The sequence below is a fragment of the Ranitomeya imitator genome, chromosome 1, assembly GCF_032444005.1.
Source record: "Ranitomeya imitator isolate aRanImi1 chromosome 1, aRanImi1.pri, whole genome shotgun sequence".
Taxonomy (NCBI): Eukaryota; Metazoa; Chordata; class Amphibia; order Anura; family Dendrobatidae; genus Ranitomeya; species Ranitomeya imitator.
Genome location: NC_091282.1, coordinates 918,986,460 through 919,007,982, shown reverse-complemented (window position 1 = coordinate 919,007,982; position 21,523 = coordinate 918,986,460). Strand labels below are relative to the sequence as shown.

Here is a 21,523-nt window from a genome sequence, read left to right as displayed (position 1 = left end):
TTTCATAGTGTATCTCCAGGCTTTGAAGGCATGAAGCAGCAGGAAATTTGCAACAAAATTGTGGCCAAGTTGTTGGAAGATTACCCAAAGTTCTTTGAATGTGATCTCACAGAGAAGTATGCATTGTGCGAGGACATGGCCAGAATTATTACTGTAAAAGTAAGTGGAACTTTTTTTTTCCAAATATATGTAAAATGTGTTCAAGCATGTATAACTAATGAATGATGAATGAAGAGAAGTAAAATGTATAATCACAAATGTCCTTGAAAAGTCAGAAAATAGCCTGCAGCCTTCACACACAAAAAAAAGCAAATGAAAATCAACAGATGCAGTAGGAAATTTCTCAACTCTACAACAGCGTAATATCCACTTTCATAGTAACATACTGTACCTGGTATAAAGGTTAAAAAATATATATATAAGGGGTGATTCCTCAAGACCGGCAAGAGACTCTGGTCTTGTTGGAGTAGACGCTCTTGATTCCTTAAGAGGCACGCGCTGGCGCATGGTGGCGTGGCCTCTTCTGGAGTAAGATTTGTGGCATAGTGAACGCCGCCGCTTGTCATGAATTTGACAAGCGGGGGTCATTATGCTCTGTTGGACCCCAGCTTCGGCAAAGTGGGAAGAGCTGGGAATGGCATGAAAATGCCAGACAACACCTTTTTTAACTTTATCTCACGTAGTGCAAAAAATTGTGTGAAAAAAAACCCACATTTGTGAAATGTCCGTATTTTCTCTATTTAAAGCTATGAATCAGAGGTGTAACTAGTGGTATAGCTTGGGGGAGGAAAAATCTGAGTGGGCCCCTAAACTGGTAATCTTGATTACAACTACTGTGGCACACCCTAATTTTGGGCATAGGAGAACCTAAGCAGATGACCATGGTATTACTGAAAATAAATCTCTATACAATGACAAACACCGATATTACCGCCATATGGTGCCTATAAAGTGGTAGATACCATTTCTGAAGAACATAGAAGAGATTACAGTACAGTTATTGCTAGGAACTTGCAGCTGACATTCTTCCTGGTGGAGTTATTCATTTTTCCTGTCTTTTTCATCTTACTCAGACCATCATGTCTACTTCTTCAGCCATGAATCATCTGCAGAGTTTACAACAGACACATTTGACGCCTCACATTCCCAGCACTGTCCCCATCTATTCCCAACCTGCACAAATTCCTCAACCTACTGATAACTCAATGCGGCCGTGCGTCTGTTACTGCAACTGCTATCTGGTACAATAGCTGCTCTTCTTACCTCACTTAATAATGCCTAACACTATGCCCCTTACAAGGTAAAATGGCTCCTTTGTGGTCTCTAGATGTTAATATTTTCTAGGGGGTAATTTTAATGCCCTATGCAAGTGACCTAAAAAAGCAGTGTCCATATTTAGTCCCTAGAAACTAATAATGGCCCATGTGAACCTTTGAAAGTCACAATACTCTGAGTGCCCATGTAACAATAATGCTTGTTAAAGGGAACCTGTCACCTGAATTTGGCAGGACTGGTTTTGGGTCATATGGGCGGAGTTTTCAGGTGTTTGATTCACCCTTTCCTTACCCGCTGGCTGCATGCTGGCTGCAATATTGGATTGAAGTTCATTCTCTGTCCTCTATAGTACACGCCTGCACAAGGCAATCTTGCTTTGCGCAGGCGTGTACTATGGAGGACAGAGAATGAACTTCAATCCAATATTGCAGCCAGCATGCAGCCAGCGGGTAAGGAAAGGGTGAATCAAACACCCGAAAACTCAGCCCATATGACCCAAAACCAGTCCCGCCAAATTCAGGTGACAGAGTCCCTTTAAGTTCTCACTTAACATCTAATAATGTACAGCTCCCCTATGCACAGTATGATGGGCCCACAGCTTCTCTCTGCACAGTATGATGGTGCCATAGCTCCCCCATACACAGTATGATGGGCCCACAGCTTCTCTCTGCACAGTATGATGGTGCCATAGCTCCCCTATGCACAGTATGAGGGGCCCACAGCTTCTCTCTGCACAGTATGATGGTGCCATAGCTCCCCTATGCACAGTATGAGGGGCCCACAGCTCCCTCAAAATACAATATATGATCCCCATAGTACTCCTCAAACCGTATATTGGGCCCCAGACTGAATAATTGCCCTCATACTTTATATTAGCCTCCACAGTAGTCATTATGCTGTATGATCGACCCTAAACTGTATAATGGCCCTCACATTAGCACTCACACTGTATAATGGCCCCCACAGTAGTCCGAAAACTTTATATTCACTCTCATACTGTATGAGGGTCTCCCCCAAGTAGTCCACACTCTTTATGAAGACCCCCAAGCTGTATAATGTCCCTCTAAATCCACACTGTATAATGATCTCCACATTAACAGTTAGATAGTGTAGTTAGGGAAATATATGGAAATTTTTAATACAAATATATCAGAAAATGGCTTAGATTGCGGCACCAAATAAACAGACATTAAGAATGAAATTTAGTTTACTTTGGATCACCCCTTTATCATTAGAAAATTGATCCAAACAAAAACATAATGTCTAGTAAAGGGATGCATAATTCCCCCAAAACATTAGGTATAGAATACACCCAATGAATACAAAAGATCACTTCACACATTGAGTGTTTTGTTTGTTACAGTTCTGGTTTTGTCTTAGGGTACCGTCTCACAGTGGCACTTTTGTCGCTACGATGGTACGATCCGTGACGTTCCAGCGATATTCATACGATATCGCTATGTCTGACACGCAGCAGCGATCAGGGACCCTGCTGAGAATCGTACGTCGTAGCAGATCGTTTGGAACTTTCTTTCGTCGCTGGATCTCCCGCTGTCATCGCTGGATCGGTGTGTGTGACACCGATCCAGCGATGCGTTCGCTTGTAACCAGGGTAAACATCGGGTTACTAAGCGCAGGGCAGACGGCAAGGGACAGATACCGGAATGTAAGTATGTAGTGTTTGTTTTTTTTTTACATTTACGATGGTAACCAGGATAAACATCGGGTTACTAAGCGCGGCCCTGCGCTTAGTAACCCGATGTTTACCCTGGTTACCCGGGGACCTCGGCATCGTTGGTCGCTGGAGAGCTGTCTGTGTGACAGCTCTCCAGCGACCACACAACGACTTACCAACGATCACGGCCAGGTCGTATCGCTGGTCGTGATCGTTGGTAAATCGTATAGTGTAACGGTACCCTTACAAGTACTGATGGAAAATACTGACCAATCAGAGGAAAAGTATAATAGAAACACGTCGCCACTTCTGTATTTACTCCCGGTTTTGGCTTACAAATACTGATGTAAAATACTGACTAAATACTGATAGTGTGATTGTAGCCTAAAAGTGAAATTGTGCCTCAAAATAACATGTGAACAAATAATCCTAGTAAATGGGCCTAATTAAAACAAACAGCAAAGTAGTAGTGCTGCTCACCTATGTACGAGTATGTCCCTGCATGAAATGTCCGCAGCCTTGACACTCGAGTCACTTGGGCTTCCTCGGGTGGCTGTGAGTCTGTAATTTTCAGAGTAAAATATAGCAGTTTGTAATTAGAAGCCTGATCTTGTCTTGGAGTGTCTAGACAGGGCACTTTAAGGGGACCCTTAAAGGGAGCCTGTCAGCAGATTTGTGCCTAGAGTAACCTAGAGACATTGTCAGGTCGGCGCCATTATACTGATTAAAATGATACCTTGGTTGATTAAATCTGTCTTGTGGTTGTTGGTTGTTATGCAAATTAGGGGGCAGTGACCTGTCTGCATTATGAATACCTAATCAGAGCACCACATAAAGCCCCCCACAGGCCGCCCCGCAGCACAAGCATATCAATAACTCAGAACTGAAAATAAAGATTAAAGAACAACCACAAGACAGTTTTCATCAACCCAGGTATCATTTTAATCAGTATAACGGTGCCGACCTAACACTGTCTGTAGGTTACTGTGTACAAATCTGCTGACAGGTTCCCTTTAACCCTGCTGTTCTGTTAGGTCAAAAATGACCGTTTTTGAAATTCTATAATGTTATAAAAATTCAGCGTGTGATTCTGAGACTTGAGGCTCCCTGACTTTTCGTCATTAGGGGGGTACTCTCTGTGGGAATTTTTTTTTTTTTTTAATTTTTGTTTACTTTATTTGGTACAATTTTTTTTACACTTGTACTGTTCGGTCAAAAATGACCGATAGGCCTTTATTCAGCTCTCCAGACAATTTTTGACAAAAATAAAGGTGCTATCACCTCATTTTGAACTATATATTGCATCTACTACTATTTATCAATGTATCTGACTACTTTTGGTCAGAAAAGATTTACACATACCAACATTTTCAAGTTGCGATACAGCCGACGGATTCGCTTCCAGTATAGCTATGCGCAATTTATTTCACTGGTTTTTATTTACCCTGCTGTTCATATAGATCTAGTTCCATTCAGTTGTCAACATTTCATATTGTAAATCATGATTTTCTGATTTTCCATGTGTTTGCTGGTTGTACAGTATTACACTGTGCAATGCTGTCCTAAGCAGAATTCACCTAAAGTGTTGTACTGTGAGCTTTTTCCTGCTGCAGGGTGGTGTCTGCTCTGATCTTATCTGTAGACAGATAACATAGCAGTGTAGAGTTTCAGTTCAGCTGGAGACAACACAGAGTGAGCAGAGGTTCAGACGTCAGAGCTCTGAAGTCCCATTTTTACAGGTATGTTACAGATAAATTATTCTTTTATTCTAAAATTATTCAATATTCTCACTGCTGTGATAAAATGGATGATAGGGGGTTAGCATTAGGGTTGTGTAGACTCAATGTCTGCTTATGAGTACATATTCTCACTGCTGTGATAGAATGGATGATAGGGGGTTAGCATTAGGGATGTGTAGACTCAATGTCTGCTTATGAGTACATATTCTCACTGCTGTGATAGAATGAGTGCATGCCTCATTTTTGTTTGCGACGCTCCAGCACCATAATCACAGGGCATATCTCAATGTGTGACGGGACGTTATTGTGTGTATTGTTGCGAAATTGTTTTGATTTTTTTTTCATTCATTGTTTATGGATATATTTTATTTTTTCATTCAACAGTGATGCCTTACAGCATGAGAAGAAGACACTTCACCCAAGCTGAATTGGAGGAGTTTATAAACGACTCCGATACAGACGAGGATGTCCCACCTGAAAATGTCTCCGAAGAGGAGGACAACATTAGTGAGGATGAAGATATTGCCGAGAACTCGGATTCTGAGGGTGAATCTGATGTGGAAACCCCGACAACCGGTCTGACGCAAGAAATCAATTCAAAAAACAAAGATGTCGTTTGGAAATTGCAGCCTCCTGCTCCGACTGGTAGAAGGTCTTCATCAAATGTCATCACAGATACTCCAGGTCCCACTAGATATGCAATTGCTAGAATTGATGACATTCAATCGGCATTCCTATTATTCATAAATATAGCCATGCAAAATATACTTATCCAAATGACAAACATTGAGGGAAAAAAGGTTTATGGCGATAAATGGAAGAACTTTGATGTGACGGCTATGAATGCTTACATCGGGTTACTTCTATTAGCTGGAGTATACAAATCATATGGAGAGTCCACTAAAAGTTTGTGGAATTCGGAAACGGGGCGCCATATATTTAGGGCCACCATGTCTTTAGAAAGATTCCACGAAATTTCCAGAGTTCTACGGTTTTGATGACAAAACGGATAGATCTGAAAGAAGAAGCACAGATAAACTTGCCCCAATTAGGGATTTGTGGAGTAAATGGGTCGAGATACTCCCAAAATGTTATAATACCGTAGAAAATGTCACTGTTGATGAGCAGCTGGTGTCATTTAGAGGCAGGTGCCCATTCAGGCAATACATTCCAAGTAAACCAGCAAAATACGGTATAAAAATCTGGACTCTGTGTGACAGTAAAACATCATATGCTGCAAATGTTCAAGTATATATTGGAAAAAAACCCTCTAGAAAGACCTGAAAAAAACCAAGGCATGAGGGTAGTTTTGGACTTGACCCATGGACTCAAAGGGAGAAACGTTACCTGTGACAATTTCTTCACATCCTACCAATTGGGGCAGATGTTACAAAAAAACAATATAACTATGCTGGGTACTGTACGAAAAAATAAACCTGAACTTCCACAGGGTATCCTCAATAAGAGAGACGTACACAGTTCAATGTTTTATTTTACAAAGGACACTACGGTAGTGTCGTACGTTCCCAAAAAAAATAAACAAGTTATCCTCATGAGCACCATGCACTATGATGCAAAAATAAGTGAGAGAGATGACAGAAAGCCAGACATGATTCTTCACTATAACGCCACTAAAGGTGCTGTTGACACATTAGACCAGCTTGTAGGCACGTATACATGTAAAAGAAAAACAAATAGGTGGCCTATGATTCTCTTTTACAACCTGATCGATGTATCTGCCTATAATGCCTTTGTATTGTGGCGGGAAATAAACCCCAAATGGCAAGAAAAAAAATTACACAAACGACGGCTTTTTATTGAGGAATTGGGGAAGTCTCTCACTAATCCATATGTAAAAACACGGCCACGAAATCCAAGAAATGAGAGTGCAGAAAAAGTGGCCCGACAAATTCGAGAGCATGGTGGAGACGGCGAGCCAACAGCTTCGACCACCACTGATACTGAAACGGCTTCCACCATCGCAACCAGCTGCAAGCGAAAAAGATGCTCATTCTGTCCAACGTCCAGTAACCATAAATCTAATATTGTGTTGCAAATGTGCAAAATACTTGTGCAAGCGTCATGTAAATTATACATGTGATCAATGCAAGTAATACATTGATCGCATTTATCATTTGTTTTTGACAAAAAACCTTTTTTTTTTTTGAAAAGTTTGTATATAGTTTAGAATAAAGAAAAGTTTTTATGTGCAATATGAAGCAAATATTGCAAAAAATGTTAATTGATTCAAAAAATAAAAGTTTTTGATTTAATTTTTCATCTGATTATTGAAAACCATGTTCACATACAGTAAAACAATGCAACAGGTAATCAAATAACACTTGAATTGGGTACAAATCACAACTTTGTTAGGTCCGGTCAAAAATGACCGGGAACAGTATAAGTGTATAAAAAACAACGTTTTTTGCCATTTTATAGAGAAAAAAGCTTTTTTTTTTTTTTTTTTGCCTTTGAAAAAAGTATATCTACATAATGTTTGATATTATTACTTATAGTTAACATTTAGATCAAGATTTTTTTTTTATCTGCAAAAATAATCAATTTTTACAAAAATCGAAAAAATACCATGTTCCCTTTTGGATATAAAAAAATATAAAACAAGCTTTGTATTTATTTATTTTTCTGGTATTTGAACAACCATCTTCACAAGCAATATAATAGTGCAAAAACTGTTTAAAAAAACCACTTAGATTAGCTAAAAATGATTATTTTATAAGGACGGTCAAAAATGACCGGGAACAGTACAAGTGTATGTGAAATCTAAACAGAACAGCAGGGTTAAGGAGGATCACAGGTTTGGGGCTATTCAGCTGATTGAAAGGGTCAGAGTGACCCCATTTTGTTTGCCAATCACAGATCTTTACATTTTGTATTGGCTGTGCCCAGTGCTGCAACGTTTTGTCTTCCATTACTCCTATCTGGCCACTATTCTCTTTATGCAGCGTTATTTAGAGAAGACTGGCAGTCACTGAATCCTAAGCTCTGAATGAGCAGCAGTAGATTACATGGTGTGTTCAATCTTGTTTTAATGCAAGTATATAAACGAATCTACTTAGCTTGACCTGTTGATCCTTTGTTCTGCCAGTGTCTTACATGCGTATGGAGGGGTTCAGAAGTGTAAGCTGACGGGATTGAGCATCCTGCTACCTATAACTAGTTCACATCTGCACTGATTTTTGTGCATTTTTTTTTATAATCGGAACAAATAAACGAAAGCAATGTAAGTGCTGGACTCCAGCTGCAAGAGACCGACCCCAATTTTAGATAATGAGTTTCACCTGTTTTCAATTAATGTGTTCAGAATTATATAGTACCTGGCAAAATAACGCGACATGCTGTGCTGTTTTGTTCATTATTTATGGCCGTACCTGCCACAGTCTCTAAACGGAGCCTCTAAAGCAGGTGTGAGTCTGATGTGTATTCCCAGCTTTCAAAGTAGTTTACTTATGGGTGCCTGGCATTACAAGTCATGTCCATGAGCTGTACACCTTTTTCCTTGTCACATGAATGCAGCACACTTTTATTTTCTCCTCCATTCTTCATATTGCCATATGTGATTTTTTTTTTTAGTAAATAGAGTGACATAAGCAATAAATGTTAGGCCTTTTTCTCACTGCATTTATACAGTGTGCCCAGGAATCCCCAATGTAGTGCGATGACACAAAGCTTAAATGGACCCATTTTTGTGCCCTTGTGAAAAGGCAGCCGACCGCCGAAAAATTAAGTAGAGACTCCATTGACTTGTACTTTGCCATTGCACTCCATGGTTCTGAATCCTGTATTTTGTAAGATTTGGATTGAGCTCCTGGACATTTGCATAAATACAGTGTAAATAGAGCTCTACACAAAATACATTTTGATAAGGCCAAGAACCTTCTGCATCAGAGTCTTTTTATTATTGCCCATTTGCATTTTATCATTTTCATCACTCTCACTGCTTTGTACCATGAACCAGCCTGCACTCTACTTACCCGTGCGCAGATTGACTTCTGATAAGTTCTCATTTTTCTGCATTTTCCATTGCATAATGCAGGCAGACTTAAAAGCATGTCAGCAAAAATGGGAGCTGTTGTTTTTATACATAAACTCCCACTCATACTGTGACTTGGCAGAAGCCTCCTATTTCCACACATGTTCTGTCTTCAGAGCTGCAGTCAGACACTTCACTACAAGAACAGATTGTCTGCCAGTGGCTTAGCCGAATGACATGGTAAATAGATTGGCTGTAGGTTACTCTGTCTCCTCGCTTATCCAACTCATTGGGGTCCAGGTCAGGATTGGCTGTCATCCTCTAATAGTTCTACAATGGTATCATTTTGCTGATATTAATCTGCAAGCTATTTTTTGTGTTTTATTTAAAGCCTGGAGCAGACTGTTTTCTGCCTCATTCTTCCACAATAGAAAAATATTTAGAATTGAGAGTAGAATTTCTATCTACTGGCTAACACAGTACCAAGATATATATCTTTCCTGTATCTTCCACAGTAATATTTTCTGAATGCTGTAATTGCAGAAAACATTCCTTTTCTAGTGCTTGTTTAGAACTCATAGGGTATGTTTCCACTGTCCGGATTCCTTCAGTATTTGCTGCGGATTGAACACTGCGTACATCCGCAGCATCCAATCCGCAGCATTCAGATGTTACAGCATCATGGAGGGGATTTTATGAAATCTCATCTCCACTATGCGTGCAGGACCACATCCGGCTTCCCTGTGTATACGTACATGCGGCGCATCTTTCCAGACTGCAGCGTGTCTATTTATCTTGCGGAAATGCTCTGTCTCCACAAGATAAATAACACAGTCTATTAATACGATGCGGTGATTCCGGATGTGTTCAAAGAACACATCCGGAATCACCACGCGTACAACGGGACGGCGCTTTGGGCGGAGTGGGGTATCTGCTGCGTCCAAAGCGCTGGGATTCCTGATGGTGGAAACATACCCATACACATTAGCAGTCGGCTGAATGATCGATCGGCGCCAAATGTTCGGTTGGCAGCTATCTTGTCCAGATGTCCCATACACAGAACCGCTTCGATGTTCTGTCTGAGAAAGCCACTGTCAGACTTCTCTAGCGGCCGATTATCTGTCAGAGAATAAAAGGCTCGGCAGTCCAAAATCTGATACACTGGATGCTTAACTTCCTCAACATGACTCCAACATATACGGTACATATTAGTCTGTTGTCAAAACCCATCAATACGGGGCAAAAAAATGAAGTGTTTTATAGTGACAGTAAAGCGAATGCGATTTCTGAAATCTCATAATCATGGTGCTTATTTTTTCCTTGCAGAGTTGAACCATCAAAGTTTTTTTTTTTATTTTACATATCTGAAGCACGTTAATTCTATCATGTGTTTTGCAGTTTTTTTTACCAATTTAAATAAATAGGAAATGAGCATAAGTAAAAACGCATAAAAAACAAGCCAACAACGCGGGTATTTTACTCAGCGTTTTTTCCTGCAGAAAAATCTTATGCAAATACTCAATGTGTGCACATAGCTATAAAGTGGTCTTTTGCTTGTCCTAGGAATATAATTCAGAGAGGCCCGTTGTCCCACCGAGGATGGTTGAAGTTCAAGTGGCTTCTCGGTCTCCTAGAGGAAAGGTTAGTTGACCATTTCAAGGCTGTAAATGGGCTATGGTGTCTCGCTGGTGTTCTTACAAATAATATTTCTTGCACTTTACACAGACACAGACCCAGGAACAGCCACTGAAGATGAGTAATGTTGAACTAGACTTACCCAAATTATCTCCAAGATTTACGGTAGGAGAATTTTCTTTTTAGGTATTTTACTTATTTTCGCAGTTGACCTATATGTCCAGATGTGAAGGGTGTAAAGATACACCGTAAGTACATCCTGGTAAACACATTTCCGCCGTGCTTTTTAAGGTACAGTCACATTTAGCGAATTTAGAGCGATAACGATAGCGATCCATGACGTTGCAGTGTCCTGGATAGCGATATCGTTGTGTTTGACACGCAGCAGCGATCTGGATCCTGCTGTGTCATCGCTGTCCAGAACTTTATTTCGTCGCTGGATCACCCGCTGACATCGCTGAATCGGCATGTGTGACGCCTATCCAGCGATGTCTTCACTGGTAACCAGGGTAAACAGCGGGTTACTAAGCGCAGGGCCGCGCTTAGTAACCCGATGTTTACCCTGGTTACCATTGTAAAAGTAAAAAAAAAACACTACATACTTACATTCCTGTCAAGTTCCCCAGTGTCAGCCTCCCTGCGTCCCCCAGTGTCAGCCTCCCTGCGTCCCCCAGTGTCAGCGCCAGCCAGCCGTAAAGCAGAGCACAGCGGTGACGTCACCGCTCTGCTTTCCGGACGGAGCTTTTACACAGTGCAGGGAAGCTGACGCTGGGGAATGTGACAGGAATGTAAGTATGTAGTGTTTGGTTTTTTTTACTTTTACAATGGTAACCAGGGTAAACATCGGGTTACTAAGCGCGGCCCTGCGGTTACCCGGGGACTTCGGCATCGTTGGTCGCTGGAGAGCTGTCTGTGTGACAGCTCTCTAGCGACCAAACAGCGACGCTGCAGCGATCGGCATCGTTGTCTATATCACTGCAGCGTCGCTAAATGTGACGGTACCTTTAGTCTAACAGACCCAACCTGGTGTAAACATGGGGAACAATGCACAGTAATTGCAAGTAAGAAAAAGCAAACGTCCTTCTAGGCACACTTGTACACAGTTTTTGAAAGCATTCTTACTTTGCAAAATATTAAGATTTGAGAGTCTTCAGTGGTTGATACCTTTTAATGGCTAACTGAAAAGATGGTAACAAATTGCAAGGTTTCAAGACTACTCACGTCTATTCATCAGGCATAGACTAAAGGTACCGTCACACTAGACGATATCGCTAGAGATCCGTGACGTTGCAGCGTCCTCGCTAGCGATATCGTCCAGTGTGACAGGCAGCAGCGATCAGGCCCCTGCTGTGCTGTCGCTGGTCGGGGAAGAAAGTCCAGAACTTTATTTGGTCGCTGGACTCCCCGCAGACATCGCTGAATCGGCGTGTGTGACACCGATTCAGCGATGCCTTCACTGGTAACCAGGGTAAACATCGGGTAACTAAGCGCAGGGCCGCGCTTAGTAACCCGATGTTTACCCTGGTTACCATCCTAAAAGTAAAAAAAAACAAACAGTACATACTTACCTACAGCCGTCTGTCCTCCAGCGCTGTGCTCTGCTCTCCTCCTGTACTGGCTGTGAGCGTCGGTCAGCCGGAAAGCAGAGCGGTGACGTCACCGCTCTGCTTTCCGGCCGCTGTGCTCACAGCCAGTACAGGAGGAGTGCAGAGCACAGCGCTGGAGGACAGACGGCTGTAGGTAAGTATGTACTGTTTGTTTTTTTTTACTTTTAGGATGGTAACCAGGGTAAACATCGGGTTACTAAGCGCGGCCCTGCGCTTAGTTACCCGATGTTTACCCTGGTTACCAGCATCGTTGGTCGCTGGAGAGCTGTCTGTGTGACAGCTCTCCAGCGACCAAACAGTGACGCTGCAGCGATCCGGATCATTGTCGGTATCGCTGCAGCGTCGCTAAGTGTGAAGGTACCTTAAAACAAAATCTGAAGAATCACATATTTATACACAACAGGACACAGAAATAATGCAACAGATAAGATAGGTGATGTAAAGGGGCCGATTTGTTGTTTAGCAGGCATACATTTTCTAGTGGCTGTTTTTATTACTAGCAAATGGGTCTGGGCTAGGCACAACTACTACCAAAGGACAATGCAGAGGAGGAAGCGCTCTAGTTTCTCTATATTGATGCTTAGCAGGGGTGCTGGTAGTGGGTCCCTCCAACAATCCAATATTAGTCGCCTATTCTAAGAATATAACATAAATATTCTAGTCCACTGAAATGCCTTTAAATGGGATTGTTTGGTATAGAAATCCAGTTTTCTAATAGCTTCCTAGAAAAGTGTAAGCTAATAGTGTGGTCTCCTAGTCCATCTATGGGGGTGATTGGCTATAAAGTCTCTCGTACTAGAGGACCAATAATGCTACTGTTGCCATCTAAATTCACAATTTATCTGGGACTCAAAATGGACAAGCCCTTTAAAATAAATGTGTCTTCTGTGATTGTTTTTACTATTTTTTTGTTCATTCTTTTTGTTTGTTTTAAAAAAAAATTTTTAATTCATTTTAGTTAATTTTGTATCCTTTTTTTCTGATTATGGGGTCTGTGATCTTGTTTACCCTTCGATCAATATTCATTAACGTCTATACTACTGTTAATGGCTATGCTGCATGATTTTATTACCGTATATTGTGTTTTGGCAGGAAACTTTAATTGATATTCAGCAAGGAAACAATCCGACAATTGTTGTTCCTTATGTTTCACCAAGAAAAAATGTAAAATGAAGAAGATGACATAGTTGTAGTTGTCCGATTAATAGAAGTGAAATGTGCCATATATAGTTATGTGCACCATTAGTCCTTATAGTCCCTACCTTCACATAGTCCCGAGATGCCCTCTCTGCTGGCAGGAGTTTTCACATGAGCAGTATTAATTACCGCATGGATTTCAGCTAACAGAGACTGATTTAGGAGGAGCACATAGAACTACCATTATGTGTTTGCACCTCCTTCCAATGCCTAATTTTGCACATGATGGCTTGGGACACAACTGCAACTGATGATACATGATACACATGATACATGATATATGATACAGGTCATGGTCAATGATCTCTATGTGCCGCTGATTAACTGCAGCATAATGCAGGTGAATGGGTTCGCATTGTATCTGGGTCTAATTTTTTTACAACCTGCTTGTCGCTGTACCTATTCATCTACATTATGCTACGATGTAGCTGCGGCACATAAAGATCTTTGCCTGCCCAACTTGTGTCACTGCCAATGTTGCCATGTAGCCTAAATCTTGGTCTGACATATTTATATAACTAGATGGTAGCCCGATTCTAATGCATCGGGTATTCTAGAATATGTATGTAGTTTATTTATGAAGATTTCAGAATAATGCAATGAATACACAGGATTCAGCCGGCCGGGCGCATCCAAACAGCGAAGCGTGGTTCTAATCCCGCAACAATTCACGGCCGGACTGCGTCTGTCGCTGATTGTTCGCGGCTGGCCGGGCACAACCAATTAGTGAAGCCAGGGCCAGCTCCAGGTTTCTGAGGGCCCTGGGCGAAAGAGTTGTGACAGCCCACGTAGCATGTAACACAGCCCACGTAGTATATAGCACAGCCATGTAGTATATAACACAACCCACGTAGTATATAGCACAGCCCACGTAGTATATAACACAGGCCACGTAGTATATAACACAGCCCACGTAGTATATAGCACAGCGAGTTAGTATATAACACAGCCCACGCAGTATGTAACACAGGCCACAATACAGTTAGGGCTTGTGCACATGAACGTAAAAATCGGATGAGTGCTATTCTTCGTTTTGACAGATAGCATTTGTCTCTATGTTATTAATTGATGGTATGCACTGCAAAAAAATCACAGTATGTATGATTTGCCTCCGATAACTGTTACGCACTTTGTCTTTCAAGTCTATATTTTGTAAGATGGCAGGTCCTTGAGGGGAGATATGTATCATTGAGGTTGGTAGCTTCGTTGATGTGCGCTCGGAAAGCATGCTTCAGCACATATAGTGCTGAGAGAGTCATTAGGGCATTCCAAGGCCAGGTTTTACGAGCGGTCAAAAGAGATGGGTGGGAATGACTGCTCATATATCCCCTCCCCAGTTGAGTGGTTTGGCAGATAAAATGGAGACTGAGTGTCTCATTCAGTATCTGGTTCTGGAGATGTGTGGATCTCCTGTGTGTTGGTCTGTGCCAAGGCCTAAAGAACCGGACACTACCCTGAGCGGGCGGACACGCAATATTGTATGGACTTTTTACTTTATGTTTTCACTTTGTGCTGGAAAAGGTTGTTCTTTTGTTTGGTTTCCTGAGCGCTTTGTACAGTCTTAATAAACCTGCCTGGACATTTTAATAAAACCGCTTCCTGTGCCTACCTCAACCGCAGCTGAGCCAGTGCAAACCTCTGCAGTCTACAGTCTAAATGGAGAAGGTGGAGAAACTTTTTTTTCTTATTCTCCACATCTGAGAAATTCAGATTTTCTTGGTTGCCCCTAGCCTTACTGATTACTGTTAGAATTATGGTCCTTGTTTTTGTTTTGTGTTTTTATTTTCCAGTGTAAAGCTGTTGTGCAGTGATTTTCTGGCAGGCAGTTAGTCAATGCAGACTGGGCTTGCTAGCAGTAAGGAAACCATGACTGGTTCCCACTATTGCCCTGCAATGATCGCCACTTAGCTGTTCTATAAGTCTATATGATGTATGACGCTCAATATTTCGGTTGCGATGTCACATTGCGACATTGTGTGGTATTATAGCAACCTTGACACAGAATTAGCAAATATTTGACATTTCATTTTCTGCCCTTGGTCGTAACTCACCCAGGACACACTTGCCATAGTCTTCAATGCAAATTGCATGTGACTTGGCTGTTTTTTGTCCAGCAAAATTGCTTCTTTATAAAAGTATGTGCACACGTTGCGGATTTGCCTGTGGAATTTTCTGCGCAGATTCTGCATCTCTTGGCAGAAAACTCAGGTAAAAATCCGCGCGGATTTGATGCGGATTTTCATGCGTTTTTTTCATGCGGATTTGTATGCCTTTTTGTAGGCTAAATAAAGATCTATTATTTAACAAAGAAAAAAGACTTGTGATGTCATTTCCTTGTCCAACCCCTTCTTTTACATACTCCATTGAAGAATAATGTTTACACACACAGATCGATAGATAGATAGACTGTCTTTAGATATATTTGTCTATATCTATAGATAGATCTATCGATAGATAGATATATCGATGGATAGATAGTTAGATATATCTATAGATAGATAATACCAAGCCCGATGTTTAGTAATAAACATAATAATAAAATGGTATATAAAGAGTTAAATAAAGACACACACACACACACACACAAAATCTGCATTAGGCCGGGGTGACACTTGCGAGAAACTCGCATGAGTCTCGCACCTCAGTACCCGGCACTGCCGCCGTCACTCGGACCGGAGTTTTCAGCTGCAAAGAAATACATGCAGCCACACGCTCCGGTCCTGAGTGCCGGCGTCAATGCCGGGTATTGAGGTGCAAGACCCATGCAAGTTTCTCGCAAGTGTGATCCCGGCCTTTAACGCAATATCTGTTTTAATTTTTTTTAAAAATTGCATTTTTCTGCACCAGAGAGGGAAAGCCAGACCTTCCATCATTGTTTCACCGGAGGCCCCTGGAGAGCCGTGAGATCCCCCGATGTGACAGCTCTCCATGGGAGATCGTCATGGGACGCTCGTTATTAAATGGATTACATCGGAACAGGGAGTATATTGTTGGTTTATTATTTAGTTTTTTTTTACAGGTGATCGAGGGCATCGGGGATTAGCTGTATGGTGAGTATGTAATGTATATGTATGTACTGTATGTTTGTTTTTTTTCTTACACTTGAACACAGTAGCCGGATGATGGGACTACTACTGTCTCATCATTGGCTAGCTGTCACTGTAGCAGACATAGCCGGATGGGACTAGTAGTCCCATTCGACGATGCCTGTCTACATACAAACTCGCACACATACACACAGACCCCTGCACACAGACACGCACATATTCACCGCACACACACAGTCTCCGCCCACACACTCTTCCTCCTCCCGATTTACAGTATTTCTTGCACTCATATCTGCAGCAAAGCCGCAGATCTTTTTAAACCTGCGGTTTTGCTGCAAATTTGCCTGACTCAATGGGTGCAGAAACGCTGCAGATCCGCAAAAAGAATTGATATGTTGCAGAAAATAAAATGCTGCAAATCTGTGCATATTTTTCTGCAGCATGTGCTTCTGAATTTCCCATTGACTAACATTGGCTGTGCACTATACTGCGGATTTGATGCAATTCTGCGAGTCCAAAAACGCTGCAGCAACGCATCAAAATCCGCAACATGTGCACATAGCCTGAGGGTATGTTCACACGTTCAGGATTTCCATCCTTTTTTTTTCAGGACAGTTTTTTTAAAAAACTGCAGCTCTTGGCAGAAAACGCAGGTCCTTTTTTTGTCCTTTTTTGATGCGTTTTTTGATGCGTTTTTTGATGCGTTTTTTTATCATTTTTTTACTGTGTGTTTCCTAGGAAGCTTTTTAGGGCTAAAATGGCTGAAAATACCCTAACCCTACCCCTAACCCTAACCCTACCCCTACCCCTAACCCTAACCCTACCCCTAACCCTACCCCTACCCCTAACCCTACCCCTAACCCTAACCCTACCCCTACCCCTACCCCTAACCCTACCCCTAACCCTACCCCTAACCCTAACCCTACCCCTAACCCTACCCCTAACCCTACCCCTAACCCTAACCCTATTCTAACCTTAGTGAAAAAAAAAAAAAAAAAATTCTTAATTTTTTTATTGTCCCTACCAATGGGGGTGACAAAGTGGGGGGGGTGTCATTTACTATTTTTTTATTTTGATCACTGAGATAGGTTATATCTCAGTGATCAAAATGCACTTTGGAGCGAATCTGCCGGCCGGCAGATTCGGCGGGCACACTGCGCATGCGCCCGCCATTTTGCAAGATGGCGGCGCCCAGGGAGAAGACGGCCGGACGGACACCGGGACGCCGGGTAAGTATAAGGGGGGGAGATTAGGGCACGGGGGGGGCATCGGAGCACTGGGGGGGGGGGGCATCGGAGCACTGGGGGGGGGCATCGGAGCACGGGGGGGGGGCATCGGAGCACGGGGGGGCGGGATCGGAGCACGGGGGGGCAGCCACACTCCGCCCACGCACTTCCGCCCGCTCCCCCGCACTTCCTGCTGCAGCGGTTCTGCACATCAAATCACAGTAAAACCCGCAGATATATTTTTGATCTGCGGGTTTTACTGCGATTTTGACCTCACAATGGAGGTCTATGGGTGCAGAACCGCTGCGGTTCAGGAAGAAGAATTGACATGCTCCTTCTTTTTTCCGGGAGCTATTCAGCGCGGCTTTTTTTTTACAATATCCGGACCATGTGCACAGTGTGTCCTGTTTTCCATAGGGTACAGTGTACTGTACCCTGCATGGAAAACAGCTGCGGAACCGCAGCGGCAAAACCGCCGCGGTTCCGCGGTAAAAAACGCACTGTGTGAACATGGCCTTAGGCCTTAGGCCATGTTCACACAGTGCGTTTTTTACCGCGGAACCGCGGCGGTTTTGCCGCTGCGGTTCCGCAGCTGTTTTCCATGCAGGGTACAGTACACTGTACCCTATGGAAAACAGGACACACTGTGCACATGGTCCGGAAATTGTAAAAAAAAAGCCGCGCTGAATAGCTCCCGGAAAAAAGAAGGAGCATGTCAATTCTTCTTCCTGAACCGCAGCGGTTCTGCACCCATAGACCTCCATTGTGAGGTCAAAATCGCAGTAAAACCCGCAGATCAAAAATATATCTGCGGGTTTTACTGCGATTTGATGTGCAGAACCGCTGCAGCAGGAAGTGCGGGGGAGCGGGCGGAAGTGCGTGGGCGGAGTGTGGCTGCCCCCCCGTGCTCCGATCCCGCCCCCCCGTGCTCCGATGCCCCCCCCCCGTGCTCCGATGCCCCCCCCCAGTGCTCCGATGCCCCCCCCGTGCCCTAATCTCCCCCCCTTATACTTACCCGGCGTCCCGGTGTCCGTCCGGCCGTCTTCTCCCTGGGCGCCGCCATCTTGCAAAATGGCGGGCGCATGCGCAGTGCGCCCGCCGAATCTGCCGGCCGGCAGATTCGCTCCAAAGTGCATTTTGATCACTGAGATATAACCTATCTCAGTGATCAAAATAAAAAAATAGTAAATGACACCCCCCCCACTTTGTCACCCCCATTGGTAGGGACAATAAAAAAATTAAGAATTTTTTTTTTTTTTTTTCCACTAAGGTTAGAATAGGGTTAGGGTTAGGGGTAGGGTTAGGGGTAGGGGTAGGGGTAGGGTTAGGGTTAGGGGTAGGGTTAGGGGTAGGGGTAGGGTTAGGGGTAGGGTTAGGGGTAGGGGTAGGGGTAGGGTATTTTCAGCCATTTTAGCCCTAAAAAGCTTCCTAGGAAACACACAGTAAAAAAAGGATAAAAAAACGCATCAAAAAACGCATCAAAAACGCATCAAAAAAGGACAAAAAAAGGACCTGCGTTTTCTGCCAAGAGCTGCAGTTTTTTAAAAAAACTGTCCTGAAAAAAAAAGGATGGAAATCCTGAACGTGTGAACATACCCTAAGAGTTGTGTTTTGTCTAATGACATGTGTGAGAAATGTCACCGTGTAGCCAGGGCCACATTCATTGTATTACTTGATACTATTGCTGATAACTAGGGGCACGTTCAGCATTGTATTGCCATATAGTGCTGTGCAGCAGCATGCTTTAGGTTTAGTCATGAGAATCAGGCTGACAGCTTCCCTTTAACCTGCCACAAACGTCTTTTAACATAAGAACAGATTAAAAGCACAGCCTGAGTTTATAGAATTACAGTTCTCCAGAGAAGTAGAATAAAGCACGTACGCACCATAGGATTGGAATAAAACAATACGGCATAATGTTTCTGTGAGCTGGCTAAAAATAACCAGATTTTCAAAGATTACGCATTGATGGCCGCTTTGCATTTGCTAATTGTTTCCGGCTTGTATGTCAGTTTTGTTCAGGGTACACAATGTTTAAAAGGCAGGAAAACCACAAGGCATTTGTGCTGCTGACACCAGGGCAGCCGTATATTATCTGGGACTCTCGCTGATTCTGCTTTATAGTTTGAGAAGAAAGCTGTTCTGTTACTTGAAATCTGAAATTTGTACCCACAGATATCCTCACCATTTGCAGGCCTGATCTCTTGCTGTGGGAGCCATTAGTGCAATAGCCACATCAGCCCCCCAGAATTAATCATTCCAGAGCTGCTCTTTGCAGTGGCTGTCTCTGCTTAGGACAGCAAAAAAGGGATTCAGTGCTGGTAACCTGTTGTGAATATGTATTACCCATGTACACAAGACTTGGATATTTTTTTTCAACTCCTGTTGATTTTTGGTAGTGCGTGTCATTGGGAATATACCTAGTGGTCAAGGTCAGGGGTTACTAAGAACATCCCTTGTAGCCTAGGACAGTGTAAGGTTCTGTGGTTACACCTCCTTGGGTCTAGAGTAGTAAAGGAAATATTCCAGCGTGTCTCTGTAGACAGATCAGACACATGAGCCCTACCTAGAGTCGATCACAGAGCCCCTAATCCTGTCTGAGACCCTGTAAGTGATCTGGTGAAGCAGTGTTCATTAGACTCTCGTGGTGATACCTGTTCTTAGGGCAACACCAAATAGAGTGATTGTAGTGCTGCAACAATTGGGCCCAAAACACTATGGCTTTGTGGGTGAAACAACTGTTCACCTACTAAATCAGGTGATTGTCTAATAAACTGTTAAACAACATTAAGTCGGTGCAATAGAACCACTCCTTTTGGCCAGAAACCTACTAGGGCTAGATTAGGCCCCCTGCCTGCCCCATGTTCAGCCGAAAGGGCTGCCCAAGCTACTGTATATGAGTGCTCCTTAATCATAGTGAAAAAATAATTTCAAGGTGTGTACAACTAGATATGCCCTCATATGTGTTTGCTTTTTGACATTTAGTAGTGGACCTTTGTACTCCTGGATGAAAGAGTCTAGAAATTAGAAGTAGCCATAGGGTTATTATTGCTGTAGACTGGGTGGATGCCTGCATTAAGCAGTATTTCCTGTCCCTACTATGTAAAAGAATTCTGCACCTTTCCCATCATTCTGTTGCATTGTGCTTTTCCTACAGAATAGTGCATCTTAGGCTACGTTCACAGTTGCGCCGCTCCCGGCTGCGTCGGGCGCAGCCGCGGCGACGCACACGCCATGCGCCCCTATATTTAACATGGGGGCGCATGGACATGCGTTGCATTTGCGTTTTGCAACGCATGCGTCGCTGCAGCGCATGCGTCAGGGGGCAGGGAACGCTGCATGATGCAGTTTTTCCTGCGCCCAAAACCATGCAAAAAGCGACGCATGCGTCACAAAACGCAGCGTTTGTGCATGCGTTCATATTTGCGTTGTGTGTTGCGTCGCCGACGCAGCGCCGCACAACGCAAATGTGAACGTAGCCTTAGTGATATTCAAGAAGTAGTACTTTAAGGCACTAAACCTCAAGGCAGAAACGTGTAATCTAACACTAACTGCTGATAAAACTCACATGTCACATTCTGTGAACGTTATCAGAACTGGCGATGCATTAGATAAAGTAGTAAACATTATTTTTTGCTATGTCACCCATCAGTTTGAAGGGCAGTACAACCTGCATCTCATGTACCTGTCCGCTCTGTGGATAAGCACACAGAGCTGCATGTGGCCAGTCAGTTCCGTAATTAGCACAAGTAACTGGCCCACTTTTTCAATATGGCTGTCTGAACCCGGCTTAACTTTCTTATTGATGGAATTGTGCTATTATGAAATCCCTAATGTGCCCAGTGGCAAAATTGAGACATACACATTCTAAAAGGAATCACTCAGTAGGATCAACCTTTCTAAGCTATCCATAGGCATTTGCCATTCATTGTTTTATTGCAGGGAAATACACTTTTTTTGCAGCATTTTTTGCTGCTTTTTTTTTTTATAAAGCTGTAACTGCAGGGAAATACACTTTTTTTGCAGCATTTTTTGCTGCTTTTTTTTTTTTATAAAGCTGTAACTGTAGACAAATTAGACATGCAATCTGGCTGAAAAAAAATCCTGAAAAAATGTCACTTGTGGACATAG

General features: G+C 42.9%; 1 protein-coding gene across 5 annotated transcripts in view; it reads left to right on the top strand.

Moving 5' to 3' along the window:
• FAM13A (family with sequence similarity 13 member A) overlaps window positions 1–21,523 on the top strand; it is a 353,932-nt gene that overhangs the window by 160,467 nt on the left and 171,942 nt on the right. For all 5 annotated transcript variants that reach the window (XM_069743550.1, XM_069743547.1, XM_069743545.1 and 2 more), the window contains 4 exons: window positions 9–159; window positions 10,244–10,321; window positions 10,406–10,480; window positions 13,015–13,086. In XM_069743550.1, coding sequence (XP_069599651.1) covers window positions 9–159; window positions 10,244–10,321; window positions 10,406–10,480; window positions 13,015–13,086 — 376 coding nt within the window. The remainder of the gene's footprint in view (window positions 1–8; window positions 160–10,243; window positions 10,322–10,405; window positions 10,481–13,014; window positions 13,087–21,523) is intronic.